The 20,398-nt window shown below is 36.7% G+C and overlaps 1 protein-coding gene across 6 annotated transcripts in view; it reads left to right on the top strand.

Annotated features, from left to right (window-relative positions):
- Window positions 1-20,398, top strand: part of CNKSR2 (connector enhancer of kinase suppressor of Ras 2) — a 355,628-nt gene that overhangs the window by 216,928 nt on the left and 118,302 nt on the right. For all 6 annotated transcript variants that reach the window (XM_054006269.1, XM_054006250.1, XM_054006260.1 and 3 more), the window contains 4 exons: window positions 1,300-1,433; window positions 5,285-5,496; window positions 12,818-12,907; window positions 14,545-14,759. In XM_054006269.1, coding sequence (XP_053862244.1) covers window positions 1,300-1,433; window positions 5,285-5,496; window positions 12,818-12,907; window positions 14,545-14,759 — 651 coding nt within the window. The remainder of the gene's footprint in view (window positions 1-1,299; window positions 1,434-5,284; window positions 5,497-12,817; window positions 12,908-14,544; window positions 14,760-20,398) is intronic.

Here is a 20,398-nt window from a genome sequence, read left to right as displayed (position 1 = left end):
GAAGGTCTGTTGTTAAACCCTCAGGGTTTGCTGTAGTCTAGGTATACTGCAGAGGTGTCATGATTAATATGTGGGGAAGGAGAGCTGATTACTCTCTACAGAAGTGCTCCATTGACCTGTCACAATTTATTCTTTACAGAGCTTGCAAAAGTGTCTTCTATGCATACTGTCCTTTTAGCCTGAGCTCATAGCTTTTCTGTTCTAAGTACATGAAAAAGTTGTGTCCTAAAGCACTGATGTGCGTGAGGAATCTATAGCTGTCGTGACCACTGTGTACTTCCAAGCCTGTAAGATTTATTCTTCAAGGCATATATTTTTAACAAATGGAAGGAGAGCAAGCGCTTTAAAATCAAAACAAAATAAAAACCAACACATTTTTAATATTAGAATTACTCAGCATTTGCTTTCTTTTCTGAGTGTAGTTAGCATAAACGCTCAAACTTAACACTAGTCAGCAGAAATATTGTGAGGCTGAGCAAACTGGCATGCCTCTTATTTCCTTCATTGCACTTCTCTCTCTAACACTCAGAGAACGAGATGTGAGAACTGATGGGGCTGTTAATCAGAGCTATTGAGAGAGAGAACACCAAGCTCGGGCTGGAATGGTAGCTAGAATCCAGGCGTAGTCTGCAAGGGAGGTGTTCACTGCCTGACTAAGGCCTGGGTAGGGTAGAAAATGATCAAAAACATGTGAAGTGTTATTTGGTGGAAATGTGTCCTGAAGAGTGTAGAATAATAGACTCCCATTTGCTCTGTATCGTAATATTTCTGCTTATAAGATATGAAGTCAGAGCTACAGTATCCAAAGCCGTAGAAAAACTGAAACTTCCACAGATATTTCTTACATAATAGCACTGGTATTTTTGAATTTAAATGACGACATCTTTTTAAATACATACCTATACAACCTCTATTGTAAACACTAGCGTTTAAACAAGTCACTAGCTTCTGGGTAACTTACATTAGTGAAGCTTTGAGTGGTGTCCCTACATGACTATTTTTATGGGCACTGGCAATAGAGTAGCTTGTACTAAGCAAGAGGGAAGGAGAAAGGATGTGAAGAGGAGTCTGCTTCACAAGCATAACTCATGTCCCTTTTACAGTTTGTGAATATCCCTTCTCTGTAATATGAATAGTTTTTCAGATAGTTTAAAACAACCATGTAATATCAAAAGTATTTATTTTTAGGTTTTATTTTATCAGTTTGTCTTTAATTTTAATTATTTTCATTTGAAAATAAGAATATGCTAGATATAATAGATACCCATGTGGTTTTTTTTCTCTTTTTATTTTAACCAGCCGCTTATTCCTAGAAGTCCTACAAGCAGCGTTGCTACACCATCCAGCACTATCAGCACACCCACTAAAAGAGACAGTTCAGCACTCCAAGATCTCTACATACCCCCTCCTCCGGCAGAGCCTTATATTCCCAGGTAAAAAGCTAATGATGATGTTGCAGGTTCCTACAATTTATGGACAAAGAATGGCACTTGTAAAAGACTGAGCATTCAAACAAATTTAGGACAGTAGTTAAAGATAAGAAAAATGATTACACTTGTTGAAAGTACGTATTCATGTATATGGATTGGAGGATGAGGCCTCTGATATTTTCCCTTGGAGTTCAACTAGTTGTTAGAAATATAAGAGTGACTACACTGGATCAGACCCAGGATCTGTTTGGTCCAGCATTGTGCCTCCTGCAGTGGCCCACGCCATTTATTGCAGAAAAAGGTACATGACCCTCAGAGTAGGTAGATTTGGGCTAATCTGCCCCATGATGGTGTCACCCTAATCCCTATTAGTGAAAGATTGTCTTGAACCCTGAAGCAAAACTAGAAAGAATACTTTGTGTCTGTGATGTCTGCCATCTTAGCCAGTGACAGGGATTGAACTGGGGCACTCTATAGCTAAAAATGTGAATTTCTATAGCTTGAGCTAAAGGGAGAGGCTCTTACTGCAATGAATTGCTACTTTTCTACAGCCATGGTAATTCCTTTTTTAGATATGTTTTGTATAACATCATTGGAGCAAATTGCTAGGACAATATTTGAGGTATGACTTTCATTCTATATTCTGTAGCTATCCAATTGTTCCATAAATATATATGCCACTCTGAGCTGAAACAGCCACCTTCATCACTGTCCCTTCAAGTCTCCAGCTGTCCTCCTCTGTGTCACAGAACGTTTTCCTTCTGACTGAGCTTTCAGCCTCCAGTTAGGAGTCAGAAGAGCAGCAGCAGGTTCATCCTTCGGTTTATCACATTGTCCTATTACCACTCATCCAATTCAGTATGCTACCGCAGTATACCCTGTTGTTCCTCTCCAGTAATCCCGTATGGATATTATAGCATATAAATACATTTGTAAAATATGCATTGTAAGCAATACAGATGCCTTAAAATACACAGTGAGAATAGCAAGAGAACATAATTCAGAGGAACAGATTTTTCTTAAATGTGTGTGTAGAACATTATATAACCAAATAGTGATTTAAAAGCCTTTTTTTTTCCTGGCAGTCTTTTGTTACATTTACTGGGCTATGTTGGGAGAACAATGTGCATATTTCCTTAGGGGTGATTAGAGTCACTCAACGGTGACCCTTCCAGCCAGTTGATAAGATGTATTGCCTGATGCTGACAAGGCTTGCTTATGGGTTATCCCAGGGTGATGTGAATGGCAACTTAAACTGGCAGGGGAAGAGAATTGTGCATTTATGAGAAATCCTTTATTCTCCAGAGATACTGAAAACCTTCTGAGTCAGAATACTGAATTTCTTGTTCATGGTTTTGATGATGTCACAATTCTTCTGTGAAGCCCTGAATTGAAACTTGTAATTCACTCCTGGTCACTCCATTGTCTTATCTAGTCTATCATTCACGTTTAGAAAAAATGCTATGTGCTACCACTTTATGTAGTATGCAGCATAGCTAGCCCCCTGCTTAAACAATTTTTCCAATTTGTGTCTTCAGTACAGGTAGTTTCTCATTAAGGATTTTTTCTTCTAATTTATTTGAAATGCCCATAGGGAATAAACATGTCGTTAATTCATCTTGTAACTGGATGTCACCATATCTCTATGCAGGTGCTACTGAAAGAGCATTGTACCCTCAGAAAAATTATCTTCAGGCTTCAAAGATTTAATTCTAAACACTTTAGGCTAAAAGAAAAGCACTTAAAGCAGTCAGAGTTCTTCAGGTTTCTCTTTAGATGTAAACCTTATAGTTATAGACTATAGACCTTTTATCTTTGAAAGTGAAGTTCAAATATGTTTCTGGCTCAGAGAAGTAATGCCTATAAACTACTTATCGTACATCTAGCTATGTTTCTTTTACTATATTAATTTTATTAAATGAGAAAATGAATTGGTTTTGCACAACATTTTTAATGTGCAATCCTACTTCAACAGCTGATTAACCCATCTATCACATAAGTTGTGATGTTTGAAAATGCATCCTTTATATGATTTATTCTAGACATAAAAAAAATAAATTATGGTAGGGTTGGTGTGTGGACCGACACTAATGAAATACTATATCAATTACTTATCAGTTCAATGCACCTAAAAAACTAAGCTTATTGCACGATTAAGCTGTGCATTTCTGTAATCTTTTTGTCAGTTTAATCCTATTGAACGGTAGTTCACTTCACAAACCCATCACATAATATATTGCATAATATGACTTGATTGAAAGATGTGTTCTGGCATTTCAGCAGTCTTTTGTCTATAATTATATGTATTTATGCATCTCTTCATGTTTATTTTGTGTACTATCAAATAGCTTGGTGCCGTTCTCCTGGGTTGCTGTTATTGTGTGCGTTTTTGGTTGACTACAACAAAAGCAATAATTCTTTTGCTACTGGAAAATAATAGGGATTCACTGCTTCAATGTATATTCTATATCTCTGTAGCCATACCACCTGGGGGTCTGACTATATCCACAAACAGCAGAGACAAGAGTTATCAGTGAAACTAGAGAATGTTTAGTTGCAACAATATTGGAGCTTACCTTCTTTGTGGGACAGTCATTTAGAATTCATATATTCTATTTGAACAGAGTTACCCATCCATTCTATTTTCATAGGCACAGTTAGCCAATACTTATATATATTTCTCCCACACCAAATGCAGTGAAGCAAAATTTTGGCATGAACATCTCAGATTCATATTCAGCAGTTGGATGTCAGTATGTAACAAATGATGGCAGCAAACGGCCACCAGAGTCTCTAGCTGAACTGCACATGTGAGGCATGGGAGTTAGAAATGAGGAACTTCAGCTCCAAAAATTTGAGCTTAAGGTGATTCCTTTTGTGATCCCAGACTCTTTACAGTACCTGCAAAGAGTCTATAAACTCTACCACAACTAACTGAAACTATTCTTCTTTATAATAGAGGTCTTTGGTTTTGGAGCTAAAGAGACTACATTAATTCCCCAGTGACTGAATGTGTGAAGTTTGCTATTCTTTTGACTATTGTATCTGCTGATTGTGACTACAGCTTCAGTAAAGGTTGGGGCTTAGCTGTCTTAGATGGGCCTAGGACTTCAGATGTCATTTTAACTCATCCTGTGGTCACCCAGGACTTCATCATATGTAGGGATAGAATGCAGGATTATCAACTCCAGAAACAATCTTTTCATCACTCAAGCTAAGTTGTTCATGGAGTTCTCGGTGGCTATCGCTACATTAATATACTATCACGTCTCAAAAGCTAAACAGGATCTGGTCTGGTCAGTTTTTTGAAGGGTAACTTTGAAGGACAATCTGAGGCATGCAGATACTGTTGGTGACCCATTAAGTGGCACACTTCTCTTGGATTCTGTATATTTAATAAATTTTCATTTAAAACATAAAGTCATCTATTCATGACTCCAGGAGCCTTTGATACATTAAAAATCAATTATAAAAGAAAAAAGCAAGCATCATCTCCTTATCTGAAAACAGAAAATGCTAGTTTAAAAAAAATCCAAATAGTAGTTTACCTTGCAGAACATATAAGCCATCATTGTCCACCTCCCTTCTCAAAAGACCAAGAATGATAGATGAACTTTGCAACATATCCAGAATTCAGGCGATTTAAGACTAGGAAGGAGTAAATTCAGGATGCAATTGAAGTGAATTGCCAGAGATATATGGAACAGCTTGCATAGTAGTGCAACCCCCAAAGATCAATATTATCTATTTCTTGATCATATAAATATTTATATGCACCCACACTCTTAAAACAATGTTCAAGACAAAAAAATGTCCTATCTCAATTCATTCAAAATCTCTCTTGTTTACTACAGGGATGAAAAGGGAAATCTTCCATGTGATGATATTGGCAGACATATAGTGGGCAAGCCAGTTCATAAGGGTTCCGAATCTCCAAATTCATTTCTTGACCAGGAATATCGCAAGCGCTTTAATGTGGTTGAAGAAGATGCAGTCTTATACTGCTATGAATATGAGAAAGGAAGAACAGGCGGCTCTGGGAGAAGAGAGAGCACTCCAACGTATGGTATGGCATTGTTCTAATAAGGATAATCCAAATCCCCTTGTTTAGTTTTAGTAGATTTGTTGGTTTATGTATCCTTTAGAAATAGAAAATGTGAGTATCAATCTGATTTTCTATGAATCTTATTATGGGAAGATCTCAGGCTAAAAGCTTTTGATATTGTGTATCAAAAAACCCTACTGAATGACTTAAGGCATAAAAATGGAAGATTAGTCCAATCCCTTATTCTTTATGATGATTGTCAAACAATTTTTCTGTCCAGAAGGTTGTACTTAATAATATTACCAGCTTCACCGTCCAAATTATTGGATCACTATTCTTAACCCAGTTTACAACTTCTCCCAGGGTATGCAGGAGATAACTTTGAGTTACCATTGTGTAAGGAAAGCAGCCAGTAACCAATTTATTTACAACAAGGATACAGGATGCAAGTGGTTCCCTGCATAATGACATATGTTGCATAGGCCCTTAAAATGGCTATATTAGTAAGAACTGTCCTGTGGTTTTCCTCTATTTCCAAAAATGAAGTATGACTGATTGCCTGCATTTTGTAACATTATGTGAATTCTTGCTTACCTTAAACTATGTGGATTGTAACAACTTTTTAATTATAATAGATCACTCTTGGCTTGAGGTTAATATATTGTCCCAGTATGCAAGTTACTCAATGCTCCTCTACACTGTAAGGTTGGTGAGGTGACATCTTTTATTGGACCAACTTCTGTTGGTGAAAGAAACAAGCTTTCAAGCTCCACAGAGCTCATCTTCAGGTCTTGATATGAAGCTGGGACCAATATGGTTACAACAACAGTTCATCTAGTAATGTGGAGTGTGCAAGTGTGTGTGTGTGTGCGTGTGTGTACACACATACATAAATATACACAACAGTATTGTGCTCTGCTGGATCAAATTTCAGACCTGTTCATGCCAGTGACTGGCCCAAAGAAGATATAGGATGGGACTTCCAAAGGAATACCAATGGGAGCTGAGCACCTAACACCCTTAGGCTCCTTTGAAAACCTCAGCTATAATCCATAGAGCTATCACACTATTGGAGCTTCTGCATTAGCTGAAGTAGTACATTTTCACAGCTTTGGAACAGAAGAACTTTGTTTCTGTTCCTGCTGAAAATTGAGACGTTGCCATGGTGTGGAAAGAAGTTAGGAGGGAGTCCACCGGTATCATATAGGACCATATACTTTCTGTTTTAGGTCCAACTGAGGCATCTATTTGTGGAATTTTCCTCACTGCCCAAATTCAGACAAGGCTTATACCAGTGGGGTTCTCACCACTACAATGTAGTGATGAAGCAAATTGAGCCATTTCAGAGACCAATTAGTTTGTACCCACTCCCTCACATACTATGCTACCACTCTCATACCTTTACCTTGCCAAAAAAGGAATTCAACTGAATTTTGTCTGTCTCCAAAAAATAATCAGAATGTATTGAGCATAACTGTTGTGTAGAGAATCAGTCTGCCCTTAACAAGATATTTTGACTGCTGTAATTTTAGCTGAGCTAAAATTAGTTATTGAATACTGTTCAATGCATTTGCTGTTCTATTTTAATTAAGTTCAATGTAAAATGCATGTTGGAATAATCTTGACACCACCTTCCTTTTTAGGAAAAGACAAAGTAGAATTCATTTATCACAGTGCACAGATTCAGTACACCATACTCAGTCCTTGATTGCAGCCAAGCTTTTGAAATCCTTTGAGAGAGAAGGTACAAACTGAACTCAAGCTGAATAAAATATTCTCAGGACTCTGTGTAATACACATACAGAATATTAAAGGATGCATTTTCACAAAGATGCACCTGCTTGCAGAGTGTGCCTTTTAAAAAGAGAAGAGTGGCGGAGACGAGCCCTGGAGCATCCTTAAAGACAGTTATTGTCAGTTTTATCCCAGCCCTCACTTTATTTTTTTTTTTTAAGGAAAGAGTCAAAACAAGTAGAAGCAAGTGATTGTTCTCTCTATATAAAATAAAAATTGCAGGGTGGGGTAGTCTAGGATCCCACAGAATTCCTTTTTCAAAGCAGTAATAATTCCCACCTGCTTGCTGCTATTGTAACTGAGGGAACCAACATCATTTAGTTATAGCAGCCAAAGGGAATGATGGCAGCATGAAGCATAAGGACCTATAAAACTAAACTGTTTAGCAAAAATACCGTATGAATGTTCGTGTGTCTCCAGTCTACCAGAGTAACACACATGTTGCAGCATTAACATTTTTTTAAAAGTATATATTGGTTGTGACCATTGCGTTGAATATGTTTAACCACCCAACATTGGACATAAGGTGCAGATATTTGAATGATGCTGTGAACTCAGGGAGTGGCATTTACTCTGTTCCGCTATCCCTATCATTATTGCCTCTGATTTTATTTCCTTCTGTTCTTCATGGGGATGGATGAGCATGGCCCTTAGTGTTTTGAGAATAATAATTTCCTCTGCAGTAAAATAAAACATGTGACAATACAGTACTTTGGAATTCCTCGGTAGCACCTTTCACTCACTTTATTTAAAAAGAAAAATTTCCAATATGATCGCAGATATATAAGAACTGTTCCATGAGTGCAGTGGTTTCAGAGAATACTTTTCTAAACTAAGCTGATCATACAGAGAAATGCTATTATTGAGATATATTTGTGTGCATCAGATTTTTGCTCTTCGTAAATTCTACTTATTTTTGAGGGTTTGTCAACAATTTGCCCCCAAATGCTGAAAAAACGATATTTCCATGTACATGTTGATGCTTAATTTTTTTTCTACTGAAAAGAATTGTCACTGTATTTTAAGGGCCCAAACCCTACAAACACTTATGCATGTATTTAACTTTAAGCATAAGAATAGTTCACAGGGCATTTGCAGGATTCAGGCCTAAATGATTAAAGCTTCTTCTCACCTATTTCCCCTCCACCAGCCCTAAAACTAGTTAATATTGAGATCAGTGTCAAAATAAAATGTAGTTCAAATACATTCTCCATTTAAAATAGCCTCTAGAAAGACTAGAGGTGAGTTTTCCATGTATCTCAAATCAGTAATCGGTGTTGATTATCGAATTCTCTAGTATGCTGGTCTGAGCCACATGAACATTATTTTCTCTCAAAGACTGAATATATTGTCGCTAGCCTACACTGGCCCAAAGGAGCAGACTGTAGAGTCTATTCTTTGCCTCAGTGTTCTTACTTAGAATTAGACTGTTGTTGGAGTGGGACAACTCCATATTATTGTAGATAAAATTAGGCATATGCATATTTTCTTATGGTGTTTCTAACTTGGGTGGAGGGGAAAGTAGTACTCATTGTTTTATTAAGGTGTTGTCTTAGCTGGAGAATGATAGTTCATTTTGTAATCATTATGTGATTATACTCTTGTGAAAAAAGCCCAAAATCTGTACATCAGTAAAAGAAACTGGGGTAATAACTTTTCACTTCACTTCTCTATTGAACATTGTATTAGCTCAGAAAGGTAGTTGTCTTGCCTTTAACTGAGCTACATTGCTAGACTGTGCCCTCTTCTAAGTCAGATGTTTAAACTGCTATATATATCTATGCAGCATAATTAACGGGTGTGTACTACAGTGTCTTGCTACTGGGTATCACTTTTGTGAGGCTGGTGCAATATCTCTTCTTGGTTCAAAATGTCACAGCGTATAAATCCTCCTGTAAAATTCTCATCATCCCTCTAATTTTGAACGGTGTGCACATTTTCTGTTACAGCTCACATGGCTCTCTAAAATGCTCAGGGCATTACATCAACTTAGCTACACCTATTAAAATTGGATGTTTCATTTATTATAATTGCAGAGTGCAGTCACATCCTGAGCTGCATTAGGATTTGAATGCCACAGACCTAGAGTAAAGATGACCAAAGTTCAGGTGCATAGAAACACTGGGATGCTTAAAAATCTGCCCGGGGGTCAATTATTATGCTACATGATACTTTTCCAAGTTGCCATTGTGAGGACTGAGCTATAAATATGTGGATCATAGTTAGCACTGGGAAACGGTGGGGTTATTTAATCCTTCTATAGAGCCTTTCATCTTTGTTAGTTGATTGTAATTTAATTTGTTTCTCTTGTGTACACCGTACTATTCAATCCCTTTCTGTGTTTATTAGTTAAAATGTACTTATTTTTTAAGAGTATTGAAGTTCCAGTCACTAAAATGCCCCCAAAGCTTTCCACACATAATTTATCAACACAGGGTTTATATGTGGCATATGAAATGTGTAAAACCAAAACAGTTTATTTTGTGGTGAATTACCAGTGCATGCCAAATGGAGTTGGAGAGTCCAGAGCATTAATTGTTTTCAGCACAAGCTCATAATCAATAATATGATAAAATCATTTTTAAATGCCTTTGGGCCTGCTCCTTCAGTTGAGATCAAAAAGACTTAGTTATTTTTCAGAAATGAGGGAATTGGGTTTTTGACAATTTTAAAGATTAGATTTCTGACTAGTTCTCTATTACTGACTGGTAGCTACCATACAGTTATTGCTAATTGACCTCTGAGAGCTTCCGCTTACATCCCAAATTAGACGTTTCCCTGAGAATGTTCTTTAGAGGATCCATGTGAGTTGAAGAGGAGATTGGCATGTTCTGTAAAGGATCCATGTAAGTTGAAGAGGAGATTGGCAGAGTAGGAAAATGAATGAAATTTGCCATCATGGGAAGGAGATCATTTAGGCAATCCAATGGATAGTTCATATATGAATAAATATGGAGCTTTAGAAATCAGCACATAGAGAAAACATTTGTTATGAATGTGGTCCTTGGTAATGATCAGACCTACCTGTTTTTTATTACAGCTTTACAAAAAGTCTTGTTGTGGTAGATGCAGTATTTTTTGTATAGTATGGTTTGAGTTCAGTACAGTGCAGCACAGAAGAGAATGCTCATATTTCCAGAGAAGTAACCATGAAAATTCTTAATTGTATAAATATAGGAGGCTAATATAGGCATCAGTTCAACACTATCCCTATTCAGGAAAGCACTTAAGCATGTAACTTCAGTGAAGCAGTAACTTCAGTGGGACTTAAGCACATGCTTAAAGTTAAGCAGGTACAGTATTTAAATGATTTCCTGAATAGAGATACTTTCCTGGTTTGTGCCCATTGACAATACCAAACTTTTTTTTTAAAGATATTCCTCTATACTGTCTTATTTTTTGAGGATTATAAATGACTCCCTTAGTGTACAAAACACATAGCATGATTTTAATAATCCCATACATTACATACTTGAATGGGTTGACAGACATGCTTGAATGTTTGTTTTCGGTATAACTGTGTGATAGATGAAGTGGGGGCGAGGGAGGAGTAGCTCCCTTTGATGGACACCCAGCCAGCCAATTAGCTGTAAAATCCCTCTTGGTAGCTGTTCTCTACTTGCTTTACCTGTAAAGGGTTAAAAAGTCCCCCAGGTAAAGAAAAAAAAAAGTGGCCACCTGACCACAAGAGCCAATGGGAAGGCTAGAACTTTTTAAAATTGGGAAAGAAACTTTCCCTTTGTCTGTTGTTCTCTCTGGGCTGAAGAGATGGGCAGCAGGAATGCTGTGTAAAGTTGAACCAGATATGAAAACCATCAGATCATACCTAGAACTACTTTTAACAACTCAAAATATGTAAGTAAATTAGGAATGTTTAGGAAGACGCAATTAGGTTTATTTTTTGTTTATTTTTTAAGGCTTGTGGACTCCTCTGTGCTAACCCCAGATGCTTTAGTTTGCTTGTAACCTTTAAGGTAACCCCCAAGAAAGCTATTTTGGGTGCTTAATTTTTGGAATTGCTCTTCTAAAATCTAGCAAAAGCCTAAGTTCCAGATGTATTTTCTTCCTTTTTGTTTTTAATAAAATTTACCTTTTTTAAGAACAGGCTCGGATTTTTGGTGTCCTAAGAGGTTTGTGCATATGCTGTTTGATTAGTGGTAGCAACAGCTGATTTCCTTTGTTTTCTTTCTGAGCTCTTCCCCGGAGGGGGGTCAAAAGGCTTGAGGGTACCCCACAGGGAGGAATTCCCAAGTGCTCCTTCTTGGGTCCAAGGGGTTTTTTTGCATCTGGGTGGTGGCAGCGTTTACCAAGCTAAGGTCAGAGAAAAGCTGTAACCTTGGGAGTTTAATACAAGCCTGGAGCGGCAAGTATTAATTTTAAAATCCTTGAGGGCCCCCACCTTCTGTACTCAAAGTGACAGAGTGGGGATTCAGCCCTGACAAACTGTATATCTTGTCTTCCTATATATTTATTTACAGAAATCTTTCTAGTAATGTCAATTAATAAAACTTTCCAGGTTATTTTCATTTGAATTTTGCTGTGTTTTGAGACTAAAGTTATATTCATACTGTTATGCATTGTGACTAATGGATTGGTAAACAAAAAGTAAGAATTCATTCTGTTTGTAAAAAGGTTTAAAATATTTTGGGTTTGGACTGCCAGGTATTGCAGTATATGCTATGAGGTTGTATTGCTGCCTTGTATCAGTACATTATTTAACTTGCTGAATATTTCAGATCTCCTTAAATAGCTAGTAATCAGGTGGTGCAAAACTCCTTTCCATTGACCAATGTCGGTACTTTTGGAACTTTCTTAAAAGGAATGACAATTCGCAGCATTTTTAAAAATACCCCCATGGCTCTCAAATTAAAACTTTAAGTATAATAATTTGATGTGTCTCTTTTCTGTTGTTGTCTAAAATGTGAGTGAATTTTCCAGACTTAATATGCTGTGTTTTCAGTGGGTGAAATGCTTCATCCAGAGGGGCTACATTTGAGGTTTGAAATCGTTGTTTCCGTGCCCATTCAGTCATTGATGTAGCTACTAAGACAGACACAAAGTTGCCATTTGTGGTCCTGTTTTTTGTGATATGGACACAGCCCTGATATCCATTAATCCGAGACCAAAAGCTCATTTCACATAGGGCATAAAACAATTCTCTCTATATCTCAAATTGCATTACAGAGTAATTAACAGATGCTAAGTGGAAATGACTTGGAAGCTTTTATGTGCTTGAAAGAAGCTCATTCTAAACCTTGAGTTTTAAGTCTGATGTTACTGAGAGGGATTTTTTTCTATGTCACTGGGATTATTTCCTAAAATTTTTGAAAAGTTCCATGGAATACTTAACTTCCACTTAGACCATTAACAATAATGGACTGAATGAATTTGTGTTTTAACTTCTTGTCCAGAAGATATACTGGCTCTTTTCCCATAAATAATTAGCCTTGTAGAATTAACGTACGTATTAACACTTCATTTAAAATATTTTGAGTTATACAAGACATTGTAAGAATTTGGCATGACACCATTTTTTCCTCTGTTTTAGGCAAACTAAGACCTATCTCTATGCCAGTGGAATATAACTGGGTAGGGGATTATGAAGATCCCAATAAGATAAAAAGAGATAGTCGGAGAGGTAAGTAACCTGGGACACTAATATTGTGCAGTGCTGTATGTTTTTCTTAGCATCACTTAAACTGTAACAAGCTTTCCTTAAGTCAAGTCCTCATTTGGTCCCTCTCTTAAAATGTGGATTTCTGATAACATAATCTTGGAGTGTTCCCATTTTTCCTGCATAGGGCCTGAGGAAGTTGCACAGCAGAGAGGTACCAATTCAATTTGGCTGTGTTTCATTATATTGACATTGCATTATTTGAACATGGTGCCATCTGACTCTTTTTGAAATTGGTCCCAAAATTTCATAAAATGATTTGTTTTACTGTTATGACACACAATTAATGTGGATATTTTAAATCCCCTTAGCTTGAGGGATTGTTATTTTTGGCTGGAAAACATCCCAGGGGGAGCTAGGAGGGCTCAGCTAGAAACAGGTCAGAGATGAGATGTTCTCCAGATGAGAGGTTCAGCTGCAGAATTCCACTGTGCATCCATCCAATATATTCATAGACTTTAAGGCCAGAAGGGATAATCTAGTATGACTAGATTATCTAGTACGACTGTCTGTATAACAGGCCATAGAATTTCACCCAGTTGCCCATATATTGAGCCCAAGGCAAAACAAAATTAAAACATGCCCATTGTTGAATGTTTTCATCGCAGTGCACCTCTACCCCAATATAATGCAATCCGATATAACATGAATTCGGATATAACGCTGTAAAGCAGCGCTCTGGGGGGGGCGGGGCTGCGCGCTCCGGCAGATCAAAGCAAGTTCGATATAACGCAGTTTCACCTATTACGCGGTAAGATGTTTTGGCTCCCGAGGACAATGTTATATCAGGTTAGAGGTGTAATACCCAGAGACTGCATTGTGCTAAGCACTATACCAATACGTGAAGACATGGTCCCAAAAAAGCATACGCTCTAGGGAAAGACCAATGTTTTAACAAACTGTTCTTACCCCATCATTGTTTTATGTTCACACCTTGTAATTTGAAGTTCTGAGGTTGTAGTATTGCTACCTCTTAAACTACAATGATACACTAATAAAAAGAAAGAATATAGCTTACTGTACGCAGCAAAAGACCACTGGCATAGTTTGCCTTACCACTACAAAAAGGAATTATTTGTATTGTGGTGGTGTTTAGTATTCAAGGATCAGAAGCTTCTTGTTCTTGGTGCACACACAATTGAAAAGCTGTCCCTATCCCAAGAAGCTTGCTGTCCAAATATAAAATGAGACTCAACAGATGGATAAAAACCAGGAGGGAGAACAAGGTAAAGTGAAATAGTCAATGCAAAATATACACCACCTTATTCATTTATGATCTAGTTTCTAAGAATAAGACTGCAGATGTCATAGTAAAGTAATAACTGTGTATTTGGGGGAAGACCTGAGGGCAAGTGATTTTTTTTTCTAATTTCTTTGACATGAATCTTGAACCTTGTCCATCCCAAAATAACTATTGCTATGTTAGCATATTCACAACATACAAATAATTTTTTGAATACATTTTGTTTTATGAGGCAGAGCTAAAGACTTCAAAAATGAAGATAAACCTTAGCAACAGACGAGTGCAGTATATTTAGGAAGAAGAAGTGGCATTTATTAAATGATTTGCAATTCAGTCTTTTATTACTTTTTTTCAATAGAAAATTCATTACTTCGCTATATGAGCAATGAGAAAATAGCTCAAGATGACTACATGTTTCAAAGGAATAGCAAAAAGGATACAGGGAAAAAATCCAAAAAGAAAGGAGACAAGAATAATAGTCCAAGTCATTACTCCTTGCTGCCTAGTTTACAAATGGATTCATTAAGACAAGAAGTCATTGGCACACCTGGGCCAGACACCACCTACTACCATGTGAGTAAAAATAACAAGATGCATGATGATGATGAGAGACCGGCTTGTCACTTTTTAATATTGCTTATTGCACCCTTTTCTGTTTGATCCTATTTCAGTTGTTACTGTTCTGAGTATAACTGTGCCCTCTTCCCTCCCATCTTTTGGAACTCTGATTTTAATCTTACAAACTGGGGAATGGATATATCTACAACTGTGTTTAAACTCAACTCATGATCCTAAAGGGGATTATGTTTGAAATGGAGTTTGCCATCTTTTTCTTGCCAGCCTCAGCATAGGGAAATCATCTGATCAAATAACTATTACCATTCAAGTATATATTTCACTGTGATTTCATATGTCAGATATCATTAGGCATATTACTATATGTATGATTGATATGACCTGGAAAGGATCAACATAATAGTGGGGAAAACTGAGGGTTTTTTTTCTACTTTTGATTAAGAAGAATCCTAAAGTTAGTAGCTGCTTTTAGCATATAGCCCTCAGTGACTCTGAAAGAGAAGAGTGTTGAATTTGATGTGGCATGTCAGGTAAATCTTTTAGGTATGTCCAAAAATGAAGTATTAGTTAGAAAACAGCAAGATGTTTTGGACCTGCTGTCATTTTTCCACATGGAATAACTACTAAATATTAAATGTTTAGGTCTTGATACAGTATAGGGGAATATAATATACCTCCCCGAAAAGTGAAACTTGATCAGCAATTAATCTCATACTATGGGGTTTTCTTATTGTTCGGTACATTCGTTTGAAGTATATTACTGATAATAATTCATTTGAGTACATTTAAAGGAGGAAAACAAATGTATTCACAACTTTTTTTATTTTTGAGTTAAATAGCTGTGTTCTCCAGGTGGAAGGAGCATCGCAAAAATAAGCTGCTTAGGCTTACTGTATTCCTCCAAGAGAGAAGCAAATAAGTTCTGCAGCAGGGTTATCAAACTAATTGCTGTTATTTTCATAGATCAGGAAAAGAGCCATAATCTAGAATGTCAGTATGCATGGAATCTGTTGTTATGGCTTGATCCCAATTTCTGCTGTGATGGTGTGTGTTCACAGCAGATGGAGCTCCACTGAGACTAGTAGGAAACAGGTGCTCTGTTCGCCTCTTATAATACACTGGGCCAGATCCTCAGAGGTTGTCAGTTGATATAGTTTAATTGAAGTCAATGGTGCAACATTGATTTACATCATCTGATCATCTGGCCCATTAATTTTAATACTTCCTTTGATGCTCCAGTGTATACAAGTTTGATCATTTTCAAAAAAGGCCTTATAAACGTGGTACAGTAGAGCTACCCATGGATCACTTTAATTAACAGGAGCCATAGGAGCAGTGAATGTGCTTTCCTTGTATGTTAATCCACATGCAGTTGGTGTTTTGCCTTTTGTAGTGCTAACATCTTGCAGTGTCACCTTTAGGGCAATACAAATTAAGTCCATAAACTGTCATCTCTGAGTAATCAGTGAAAGTAGAAACAAATGATTCATCTAGCAGGTTGTGAAGTCAGATTGCTTTATAGCACTCTTCTTTGTACATAAATTGTTTATAAATTTTATTCTCTTCCTCATGTCTGCAGCCAGTGCTAGCAGAAATCTAAATCAAACCAAGAAACCTTAAAATCAAATGTATTGAAAATTAGGAAATTTGAGGTTGGAATTTTTCTGTCTTTAGAAGTGTAATGAATTTTCAGCACCTCTTCTTATGTTCATATAATGCTCATTTTTTTTCTGCATTCACCACTTTTCTCCATTTCATGCTCTCCTTTCTTTATATACATATTTTAGGTGTGGTTCTCTTCTGAAAAATGCTATTTTGGGGTTACATGATTGTTGTCCATCAGTGACTTCCCAATTTGCTTAGTTTCCAAAAATGTTTTTTTTACTAACTAGTAGCACCACAAACTCCACCAGAATCTGAAAATGAATCTAGAGTCTTTATTGCTTATGTATAATTGACAGTAAGGATACCTGTGTAGTGCCATAACCTTCAGGGAGATTGTACATGTCTCTCAGAAAGAGAAGAGACAGGACTGGGATGTAGTAAACACAAGGGGAGTTGTTTATTCAGAATGCTAGACACACACAGACCCTTTGTCTCCTTGGTGTTCTAGCACTTAGATGGAGGAAAACAGCTTAAGCTGCACTATATTACCACACAGTACGGTCTATCTGTTTTTCTGGACCATATTAAGCAATTGTGAAATAGTGCTTAACATCCTACATAAGTGAGGGTGTAATGTGGCTTCCAGAATCTGTTACTAGCAGTGAAGCTGAGAAGGAAAGAGACAAACATGGAATCCTTCACACAACACCATCTTTGGTGTCGCTTTGTAGAGAGGAGCCACACTTTGAAGACATTGAAAATCCTGTGTATTAAGTTTATGTGGTAGACCCCTAAAATTATACTAGTAGTGTAGGTACAACAGAGGAAATATTGGCAGAAGAGTAGAATGGAAATATCTTCAGAGGACTAAAGTTTTATAAATACTTTTATGTCATAGTTCTGAAAATATTGTTTATGAATACAGCATTGTCTGTTATGCTGCTTAATTAAACTAAGATGATAAATTTGCTTCTTCGCTCATAGTTGTGTGATTTAAATTAGCAATTTCCTTAAATAAATAGATTTTGCCACTTCTTACTTATACTGAAGGTATGTATGAAAGTAATAGCTATTTTGAAAGCTGGCAAAACTTCTGCTTTCTAGTTCCTGAAGAAAATAATGAGCACAAAGTTCATACTGTAAAAGAAGTTGTGTGTGTGTGTGTGTGTGTGTGTGTGCGCGTGTGCGCATGCGTGCATATGTGTGCACATGTACATTTTAAGGACAAATATTTTTAAAATATTGCATGATAAATAATAGACCCATATGTCCTCAAATGGTGATCTGTGAACCATCAGTTATCTACAGAGTACACCTCTACCCCGATATAACGCGACCCGATATAATACGAATTCGGATATAACGTGGAATAGCCGCGCTCCGGGGGAGGGCGGGGCTGCGCATTCCAGTGAATCAAAGCAAGTTCGATATAATGCGGTTTCACCTATAATGCGTTAAGATTTTTTTGGCTCCCGAGGACAGCGTTATATCGAGGTACAGATGTACTTGATTCATAGATTTTTAAGAGCAAAAATGGACCATTATGATCATCTAGTCTGACCTCCTCATAACACATGCAATTGGACTTTCTTGAATTATGAATTCAAGTCCAATAATTTTGATTGTCTAAAATATGCTCCAGTTCAAAGATCCAGTCTTGATTTAGAAATTTCGGGTGATGGAGAATCCACCACAACTCTTGATAAGTTGTTCTGAAGGTTAATTACCTCCACTTAAAATGTTGTGCCTTATTTCTAGTCTAAATATTATCTGTGCCTTATTTCTAGCTTCAACTTCCAGGCATTGGATCCAGTTGTCTGCTAGATTGAAGAGCCTTCTATTATCAAATTTCTGTTCCCCAAGTAGGTACTTATCAAGCAAGTCACACCTTAACCTTCTCTCTGATAAACTGAACAGATTGAGCCAAATACAAAGCTAATATAACTCCCTACTCCTACTTGAGAATCCCTATTTATGCGCACAAGGATTACATTAGCCCAGTGGTTCTCAACCTATTTACAGTTGTGGGCTTCATCCCATGCTACCTGTATGGCCCTAAAGATGTCACTTGGGCTGCAGCGGTGTGCTGATTGGATTGCAAGCGACCCACGGGCCACAGGTTGAGAACCACTGCATTTTGTCCACGCATCACACTGGAAGCATGTTCAGCTGATTACCCACCATGACTCCTAAATCTGCTTCCCAGGATAGAATCCCCCATCTTGTAAGTATGGCCTGCATTGTTTATTCCTAGATATATGACCTTATATTTGGATGGATCAAAACAGATTTTTTTATTCCGCTTATCTTACCAAGTGATCCAAATCACTCTGTATCACTAATCTATCCTCATTATTTACCACTCCCCAATTTTTGTGTCATCTGCAAACTATCTCAATGATGACTGTATGTTTACTTATAGGTCATTGATAAGTGTCACATATCATAGGATCCCTACAAATCCATGCAGTCATTCCTCATTTACAATTACATTTTGAGACTTATTAGTTAGCCAGTGTTTAATCCATTTAATACATGCTGTGTTCATTTTGTATGTTGCTTGTTATTCACAGATACAGCCAGCGCCATGGAACCAGCTGGCCATCTTCTTGCTTTTAGATGGTTCTGTACATGTCTTGTCAGGGGGAAAAAAATGCATGACAAAAAAAAATACATTGACAAATTGGATTATTGCCTACATAAATTATACACTACTGTCTTGTAAATAAAACTGGTAATTGTAATTAGCAATGTTCATTATAATTCAAAAGCACATAACTACCATTTATGTGTTAAAATAAAAAATACATCAACCCATTATCTCCTGAAATATGTAGTTCAATTCAAAAGAGGTTTGTTATCACACAGAAACTAAAAATTAATGATATGTTCTGAGTTAATAACCTGAGGCTTTTAAAAACTTGGTAGTCTGTGAATTGTATTATTTTGTTGTTGTTTTTTTATTCATTTTTCTTTATCAGAACTGTGACATTACCAAATCCTTAAAACAGTTTAAGGTTTGTAATTAACTTACCATGGCTACAAATGTCTGCTCAGGAAACATGTTAAAGAGTTATGGCTTTGAAAATTAAATAGTTGTTAATTATATCCACTAAATGTGTTTAACTATTACATCAGTATACACACGTCTTTTAACAAAATGTGAAAGTAAGCTAGTTTATATTTTAGTCTGCGAAGGAGATTGAAGGTGGATAAGAGAGAAATAATAATTTTAAGATTATCCATCATGTCACTACATAGTTTTGAGGTTTTTTCATTCCAGGAAACATTGCAAACCTACATTGATTTTTGACCAAGTTGGGTTTTTTTTCCTCTTCTTTTTCTTCTGTCTTGCTGAGGAAATATCAACCAGAGTGTTAATATTTTTATTAAGTCAAGGCAAACTCTTTGAGCTGCTGCTATAATCCAAAGCACAGTCAGGGGTTCAAAGTGATGTATTACTGTGGATACAAAGTGGTGCACTTAAAGTTGTCGTGGACCTTTGGGACTCTGACACACACAGTTACATTTTTGTAAGTTTGCTGTAGTGTACTTCATAGGAATTCCCCCACCATGTTATGCTTTATTTTTGTTACAGGAAAGGAAAGTAGCTATTTAAGAGATAAATTGTGTCATGGGGTCAAGGCAAGTTGTATAATGTAAATAAATAATACTTTCTATCCCTCTAGAAATAGCACTACTGTTGGAAGGAAAAAGAAACTGACTTAACACAATAGAACATTATGCAAGTAAAACAAGCATTATTCATAAATTGTTCCCAAATCAAATGTAAGAAATTGTTATTGTTGACATCACCAGTAATCAGGTTCCCCGTGAAAGGCAGTATATTAAAATTTCCCCTTACCATACTATAATGTAACAAATGGCCATATTACCTGTATGTCATTTTCCCCCTTTTCCAAATGATTTTATACTCTGTTGTTCTTTCAGTGTATTAGTCAATTCCTGTTGATCTGCTGTTTGTAAAGGTGGCTAAACAGCATTATAACTTCTCATGGTCTCTAGATATT

Source organism: Malaclemys terrapin, chromosome 1 (genome assembly GCF_027887155.1).
Source record: "Malaclemys terrapin pileata isolate rMalTer1 chromosome 1, rMalTer1.hap1, whole genome shotgun sequence".
Classification (NCBI taxonomy): Eukaryota; Metazoa; Chordata; order Testudines; family Emydidae; genus Malaclemys; species Malaclemys terrapin.
The sequence above is the reverse complement of the archived record's forward strand: the minus strand, read 5'-3'. Positions and strand labels throughout refer to the sequence as shown.